The 8,975-nt window shown below is 39.5% G+C and overlaps 1 protein-coding gene across 1 annotated transcript in view; it reads left to right on the top strand.

The window, feature by feature from the left end:
• Positions 1-1,561: 1,561 nt before the first annotated feature.
• Positions 1,562-8,975, top strand: part of LOC140244053 (PDF receptor-like) — a 185,214-nt gene continuing 177,800 nt past the window's right edge. The window contains exon 1 of the mRNA XM_072323704.1: positions 1,562-1,616. Coding sequence (XP_072179805.1) covers positions 1,562-1,616 — 55 coding nt within the window. The remainder of the gene's footprint in view (positions 1,617-8,975) is intronic.

The following is an 8,975-nucleotide window of genomic DNA, read 5'->3' as shown; positions in this document are numbered from 1 at the left end:
TGTTTTATCAATGGTGTTCAAGAGCATGTTTAGCTTGAGATTTTTTTTTCTTTGGACGGTAACTGCACCCCATTGAAACAGCCATGTTATGCCTCCCTGCAGTGATAGTTCCATTAGCGAGGCAGTGAACCCCATGCTGTGGGGTGTGTGCGCGCTGAATGGGCCAAAAGAAATCTTGCGCTGACGCAAAACGCAAGGCTGCGCGCCGTGCGTCGGGAAAGGCACTCCCCCAAACCCAAGACCGTTTTGCGGCGGTGGTGGTTGTCGACATCACGGATTGCCTCGTCAAACCTCACCCCACTCACACACCAGACGCTGGAGGAATGAATCATACTACTGCGCGCGTTCCGCTCCGCTCTCAGCGGAACTCGCTTTGACAGAAGTCACACCATCGCATCTCACTGATCGTGTCGTCTGCTCCGCGCTTTTGACATCCGGGTTTTGGTTTGGCATACATTCTTTTCAGGACCTGTAGATAGCTTGAGAGGATCCAAAGACATAATTTGTTGCCTCGAAAAACTGATCCGTCGTCAGAGGCGTAGGCAGATCACCTCCTGGATAGCTTATGCGTGAATTGAATAAGTGAGTATTTCGTGTCCTTTTTTTTTCACTTCACTGTGTAAAGAAAACTGCATTAGTTTATTCATTATTGGTGCAATTTGGTGAGGCTCTCCAAAATTTTGTCATTGTGTTGATTACGACGAATGTTTTTCTTTCTTGTGTTTTCGCATGAAAACGAACTGCATAGCAATGACGTCTTGTTTTCATTTGTAAATATCATGGAATCGTTATATGGTTATGCTCGTCTCGTTTTCTTCGTTGTAACACAGTTTATAAGTGACTTTTTTTTTCCCTATAAACTTGCCGTAAATAGACACTGGTCCAAAGAAGGTATGCATGGTTAGCATAGACGAATGTTCACGGAATGATCGACTTTCCTTTAAGCGAAACAAAAACACCCTCCATGCCTGCTCTTGTTTGTTTGATTGATTTTATTCTATTTTATTTTATTGGTTCCTGCATTATATCATTGCTCATGCAGATACATACACACATATTATATGCATTGATGGGGCCATATACAATGTGTGTTCAATTACTTCTTTAATAATTATGTTCTCCATGTTTCATAAAATACTATTTTTCACTGATATGAACACACATTATACACGCAGACATTTTATTCTTGATAGGACAAACTCATATTCCTTAAATGATGAGGTCTCAGCTTTTGTTGAGGTATTCTCGAACATCTTAACAATAACTTTCGAATTCTTGGTACCTGTCTTCTTACATCATTCTTCTATATGTCGTTCTGTGTTTTCAAAGACAGCTGACAGCCCGTGGCCTAAACCTACAGGAGATCAAGTATCCGGAACTGTCTGACATCTTACAATCGAACGGACGAACAATCTAAGTCCAGCCCCGGCGTCGCCTTTTGCTTCGCCGTGATAAGGCTGGAGTCTAAGCCTCATTTGTGATTTTTCGTTCTCCCAACCAACAAAAGGGATTATAACGTATCATCTGCAGCGAACATACCTCAATTGAACCAGGAGCCATAATGGGTGTCAAATATACGTCAATGGAGGATTGTGTGAACAGCGTAAACAGATTCGGTAAGTCGAAACGGCGTATTTATCGTTAATGTCGATTTATTGTCTCCAAAAGTATGATGTGTCTATTTTTGTATGTTGATGTGCTGGTATGTTGATGTGGATATATCTTGTATGCGTGGGCATTCATGTTTTGGTTCGTGTATGAGAATGTGTGTGAAAAGCGTTTCTGCGCAGACAAAGAGAGATGGAGAGAGAAACAAAGAGAGAGAAAGAGTCAAAGAGGAAGATATTTGTTTATAGTCTCTTTCTTCATGTGAACTAAATGAACTACAAGTATTCGACAGAATATTATTCTATAGTTGCCTGTTTATATACCTGTATATCATAAAAACATATTTTGCAGGATTAGTTGTAGGAGTTGCTGTAGGTAAAACATCTCCAGTAAATTCGACTATGATTTACCAGAGCAGTAATGATGTCTACATCACACAGGAATCGAAAGAGAAAATCATGAATTATTTCTGTTGAAATGTTGGGCTGAATGGCACGCTTTCTTCCAAGCACGTTGTACGTATAGGATGTGCTAAACGGAATACGCGTTATGATTGCTTGTTGATCGAAGGCGCGAAAATGCAAGCGCATGACATGATATGCCGCATTACTCCATTCCCGATTTTGTCCGCATCAGGAATACGTTGCCATGGTGATTTACAAGGAGGTTACTACCCGATCAGCTCAAGATGTGCATTGCTGAATATATGACTGGCTGATGTTCAGTTATCTTTTTGGACCCTTCATTTACATCTCTGGGTTAATTCCAGGCTTTATTTTTGGTATATTTTTTGTATACGTTGTATTCGTTATAATCACATCCAATTTGTCTGGTATAGATAGTAGAGATAAGAAGAATTGAATTGGCATATTACTAGTATCATTATCAGCGGAGCATTTGACATATTTGATTTGTTACACTAATCTAAAGAACGACAGCACATGCACTTCACACAGTGTTCAAAGAGAGAAAAAAGGTTTGCTTGAAATGTATAGTATGAATTTGATATTACTTTTTGTATCGGTGATGATCGCTTCTCAAAGGAGAAATCATGTCACGTGTCTTGTGATACTGATAAAGTAAAAGATCCAACACGAATTGCCTGTGGACGTGGTATATTCACAGATAAACAGCAGTTGTAATGCATGAATTGCAAACACATTTTCACATCATTGTGAGGAGGGAGACAAACCTACCACAGGGACGGCAATCTATACCCACCTTGCGCTTCTTAATGCTAAATCAGGAAAGTGATATTTGGCAAACAATCTTCACATCTCGACTTAAGGAGAGCATCGCCGATTAGGAAACCGAATCACATCTCTTTTGTGATAGAACAGAATGAGCAATCGCGGCAACCTTGCCGCAGAGATGGTTGCCATGGAAACTGGAGGACACGAGAAGATTCTTCTTTTTTAAATCTCTCTTTCTCGCTCTGACATTCATGAGAAATTTGACCGTCATAGAAATCTCTGTTATGATTGATGATATAACCCCACGACTCTGCTCCAGGCAATATCGGGGTGTTTCCAATTCACCGTTTGTACGTCGATTCAGCGTTATCCCCCACTTTCGTCCCTTTGCTCTTCGGGCAAGCAATCCTTTCGTTGCGGAGTGACTGATACCCCCATATTATGACGAGCAATCATCACACGGCTTCAGGTGAAGTTTAGAACCCTGGCTTATTTGAAACCTTGCCCATTGCTAAGTATCGGGATTACTGGTTCACCTTTGGCGGGTAGCGCCTGGCTAATGCTAGAGCGTAATTTCCCTTATACATTATAGGCACGGCTATATAACTATAATAGTCAAGGAATTTGTTTCTCGCGCCGCAGTGTACGGATTTTGATCCATATGAAATAACTGACACTGAATTTCTTCCAAGGTCTCGTAAATTAATTCAATTCTATTTGCAGGCAGTGGGAGAGGTAAAATTATGAATTGAATACCTTCACCTGAAGCATGGTCGTGATTATGTATTCACAGTGCTAGGATATTACTAGGACATAATATGAAACCATCAGGCTATTTGTGTGTGTGTGTGTGTGTTTTCGCCTGTAGTGTGACACAATAAAAACCTCTTGCACGGGGGAAGTGTGTTGTACTTGACTATAATCATACCTAATTGTATATTGACGATGACCGCGTTAAGTTGCGAATCTACTCTCTTACATTATATTTCATTCATAGAGTTTCATTTGATGGGTCTCATTCGGCAAATCTTTAATGAGAATTTCTAATGAAAATAGACCGTAGGATGTGCGTCCGCCATGCTGCGTCAGTCAATATTTGAACACGCGCCGGTCCATCATGTCCAAAGAAGGGCTAAGTGAATGTGCCGCTCTGCCAGCCGGCTAATGCAGCCGCCCACTGGTCGTACACCCGTCCCCTCCTCTCCGCTGACTGATTTATCTTCGAGGGCTCAGCTTTCCGCCCGTCGTCGGCGACTTTAATTGAGCTGTACTTGCTTCGTTATTTTTCCTGTCTTACTTTCTTACGAGTACGAGCCACTGAGGGCTTACGAAGGAGTCGGAAAAGCGGGCGTGGATAGACACCCTGTACAGAACCCAAGATAAAATATTCATACGGTGTTCATGTGGTGGCTGTACATGCAATGCCTCTCCAAGCTACCAGAGAATCATATCCAATCATTATGGAGGGAAACAAGTCCCTAAAAGGGAAATGTCAATGAATGGGGTGTATATGCAATGTGAAAAAGGAACAACAACGGTAATATATATTATTATTACATTTCAAGTATTTCGGAGTGTCATTATGTTCTTGCTTACTTATCAAGAAATAAGTTCTTCTGATTAAGTGACTCATTTAGCATTCAGGTTTCGCAACAGTACATTGTAGTAATACCCAAACACCAAGTGCGCAGTGACAGTGATCACAGTACGCCTAATGATTATGCTTTTTTTACGATGTCATTGTTGTAATACCTCTGTATCACCTACCTTTGACCCACAAAAATGCCCCTCCCAAAATGCAGAAAATTCAATCCGCTTGTAATCGATGTGTCCGTGAATTAAGTGTGTTCGCTCCTCGAAGAAAGTTTTACAAAGACCAATCCTTCAATTGGCCACTTAAAATACATTGTGACTCACCTTTACACTTCCCACCATCACTGTGTCACCTTGTCCCATAGCTTTCCATTAGGACAAGTTTTCTGAAGCGGACGCTTGCTCTTTAGACTTCACCATCCTATATAAACGTTGACATTCCATACTGTACATGGTACTTTCATGTATTTTTCATGGCAGGTGGCGTTATTGTCAGGTGCACTTCACCACAATTTCCCCACTTGCTGATCAGCTGTACATACAAACAAATTGTGTTCCATGTCAACGACTGCTATGTGGGTCGATACAGCCATCAAATCTGTGTCGGTGTTTGGCGAAGGTGTGCAAAAACGTTTACAAAAAAAAAAGAAAAAGAAAGAAAGGATAGACCGCGAAGGACCCTTGCGCTTATTGCTTTGGGCGGTTGAGCTCAAGTTGTATTTATGCGGATGAAATCCTCACCACATGGTTGCGTTTATGGCATCGCCCTTAATGTGGGCGCCAAAATATTGCGTTTTTCTTTTTCTGAGACGAGCAGGGAGGAATGGTTCTCCCCTTCTTTAAAGAGATGCGGAAATTGTTCGCGAGTAACCGCAGATATCCGGACGAGTGGTTCTTGGTTATAATAGGTATTGTCTCCTCTTTCGGTAAATCAGGAAGGATTAAAAAGAATGTGGATTTTACTCACGCTTGTTTGGGCGACGTGTCTGAAATATCGGTGGTATAGTGTGCACTTATGATCCCGCAGAATTGCTGTATTACAAACATAATGCATATTCTGGATCTTGTCTGAGAAATGGAAAAAACAAACGACACCCTGAGTCATATAGTATACGATATCTCTTCAATTACGTGATTTTATTTTTAAACAATGTGAATGTAAAGTCCAATTCTTACACCATATTTATTTTGACACGAATGAAAAAGAATAAATTCAGACGATCGAAATGATAAGGATTTCATCAAATAGAGACCTAGAAAAAAGGGGATGTTATGACATTATGAATTTCTTATTCCTTTTTGTTCGAAAAAGTATTGAATACCACAAGACAAGCAAATTGTGGGTAAGGTGGAGATGATGTTATAACTTTACGCGTCTTCACTGATAAACCTGTGCATAGATTTTCATTCAATATCCTTTCTTTCTTGGTTTTTGAAATGATATCAGTGAAAATATGTTGCAGTCTTCGTATCAAACTGTTGCAGTCTTGTGATAACGAATAAGCTAAAAAAAAAAAAAACAAACATCAACGATGTTAGCATTGTGAAGTAATGACATCCTCATGCTTCCCTTTTCCGCGTGTGTGGTGTAACACTTCATTATTAACAAAGATGTGTTTCTATCATACATGAATGGCGTTTCATAAGGCAGTAAAAATCACAATGTAGTGAAATGTATGCTCTATAGCAAAAAAGCTAAATACAAGATGCAAATAGATTCACTCCTACACAGCCGTCATAATACATACAAAGAAATAAAATTAAAAGTTTACAGAAACAGACTTATGACAAACTTTGAGAACTTTACATATCCGTCATCCGTATCAGTTTGTCTTTAATGACATCGAAAAGAAAGAATTGCATAGATTCATCCCACTTCCATTTCTAAAAAAGTGTTATCATCTTAGTGGCCTCACGTCATAAATCGATGATCATTCTGGACAGCAAACAACGATATTTATAACCCGAGAAAAAGGATTTTTCTAGAAATTATGCCATCTAGAGGCAAAGAAAACAAGGTGATTAATGCCCTTAGAGTTTTCACTTGGCGGGCAGCTTTATCTGCAAGGCAATATTAACACCTCGGAACGGACGCCCCCAACGGATGGCAGGAACGATTCATCACCGCGGAATAACAACTCCAAGCAAGTCATTGGTCATTACTATGAAAGACGACCCCCACGGACTGAACAGCTACAACTTTATCCAACACTTATCAGCATGCTTTCGAGGCGAACACAAAACTAAGAAACAAACATTTCGTCCAAAGTAAAGGAATGCATGCACTTGCAAACGATGAATACTTTATACGGGCTAAAACACCGTATTCCTCTGACGTTTTGACTTTTCGGAGACTCTTCCGAGGGAGATGCGCTATAATCAAACCACTGTGCGATATTTGATGAGAATGGAGTTACCGAGAATTTCATACAGACGACCGCATACTTGTTACCACTTTATAATGCCGGACCCGATCTACAGAAACAAACCTGAATATAACTCAAGGGAAATTAACACTAAACAAAACCAAAAAATGCCAAACATTTCGGAAATTGCTCTCCCTTGACGCTTACTTTCGAGCCAACAGCAAATCAAAATTCCCCACCAGTTGATATCTTGTGGGTTGTCTCGTGAACCCAGATATTACTAAAGCTTGGTAAATCTATACAGTGATCGAAGCTTACTCAAAAATGTGTCTCACGAGCATATGACTCCACAACAGAACAACACAATCAAATAGAATTCTTACCAGGCAGGCAGTTATGACACTGCATAATATGAAAATAAAACACAGAAGATACGAAACAAACGACGTCATAATGCATTTTAATGGCTTCGAAATAATCAGATTTCAGAAGAAACAGTCAATGTAATTGCTTTGCGACGTGAGAGGAGATGAAAATGCATCTGACATACAGCTCCCATAATCAAACGGTCTCTGCCGAGGTAACCGCCCCCCCCCCCCCTTAGACAAGGAAACAACAACAAAAACAATAACAACAACAACAAAAATAACAACAAAAAGAAGAGATCATAACTCCTGTTGATTACACTCCTTTTATCAGAAAGGGGTGTAAAAAGGGGTGGAGGGGGTGAAAAGGGTGGAAAAGGATATTTTGATTCATGAAACGGACTAAAGGGCTTCTAACGAACCACTGTTGACTCATCCGCTTCAAAATCTTGATAAAACTTGAGCCATAATAAAATAAACCCGAGCTATGGCGAGCATATTTAGCGTGCCGCATTTTTTTTTTCTTTTCTTGGGGTGATGATCTTTCCGCGGGTAATGATTTTTCCCGGAGTGACCGCAGATGCTCGGTACCATGCAGCCGGGGTCATCTGGGCAATTACATTTTGAATAACCTGTGGATGGCCTTTCTGATTGCTTTTGTATCTTTAGAGGATCTCTTTTAAAGGGCTTCTGCTGATACAACAGCTGCTTTGTCATCGCCTTCATTTGCCGAAGTAGATGAACCTGCTCGGGGAATTTTGACTGAAGCCATCCAAAACGAAAAGAAAGAAAGAAAGAAAGAAACAAACAAACACTGACTATCCTTTTCTTTTGACTGTCGGTGTTGTTTCGAGGGAAAACGGGAGATTAAATAATCGGGAGTATTTGATCAGGACAATTCTTCCTAGTAAGAAACTAATGAAAGTCACACTTCTTCTATGTGGTATTGGAATATCAAGGTTTTAGTATCGACAAGTGATCGATGAAATAATATCACTTTTGTCGCACTGTTACACTTTACAATTTTATCAAATACCACTAAGCGAAACACTACACGTGAGGGAAATAAAACGCCTTCATGTTTGTGTGATTTTGGTCTTCTTCTTTTTTTTTTTTTTAGGTGTGTTGGTGTTTGAACTGTTCGCGTTTGTGCGACCATTTTTTTTTTTTTTTTTTTTTGCACAGAACGAAACAAGCTATTGGCTAGGCAATGCGATGAGCTCATTCGGGTTTCCTTATTTTATCAGCAGTGCACGGACCTATGTACATGACGTAATATTAACCAAGATCAAGCCAGGCTTCTCAGTATAGATGTATACATGTACATAATATCAAACTAATAAAAAATGATAAATAGATAGATAGATAGATAGATAGATAGATAGATAGATAGATAGATAGATAGATAGATAGATAGATAGATAGATAGACAGAAAGAGAGACAGATAAATAGATAGAGAGAGAGGGAGATAGTAGAGGTAAGAGAGAAAGAAAGATGATACAACAAGATAAGTCGTCGAGGAATAGGCCCTATATCAAACAGATACAATTAGGTAAAATCGGTGTCACTGTTGAAATTTATATTTCCATTCTTGTTCCATCTCTCTTTTTATCGCTTTTGTTTCTATGGGGTATATATATATATATATATATATATATATATATATATATATATATATATATATATATACCGGAGAGAAAGTGGAGAGAGGGGTAGAAAAGAAAGAGAGTGAGATATATATATAGAGAGAGATGTGTGTCGTCTTGTTCATTCAAAATTGGTAACCTGAACTTGATAACGATTCAAAGACGGTTTTTACAGCATGTCTGTGTGTTACGTGCAATGCAAT

This window comes from Diadema setosum, chromosome 20 (genome assembly GCF_964275005.1).
Source record: "Diadema setosum chromosome 20, eeDiaSeto1, whole genome shotgun sequence".
NCBI classification, from domain to species: Eukaryota; Metazoa; Echinodermata; class Echinoidea; order Diadematoida; family Diadematidae; genus Diadema; species Diadema setosum.
Note: the sequence above shows the minus strand (reverse complement) of the source record. Positions and strands in the feature narration are given on the sequence as shown.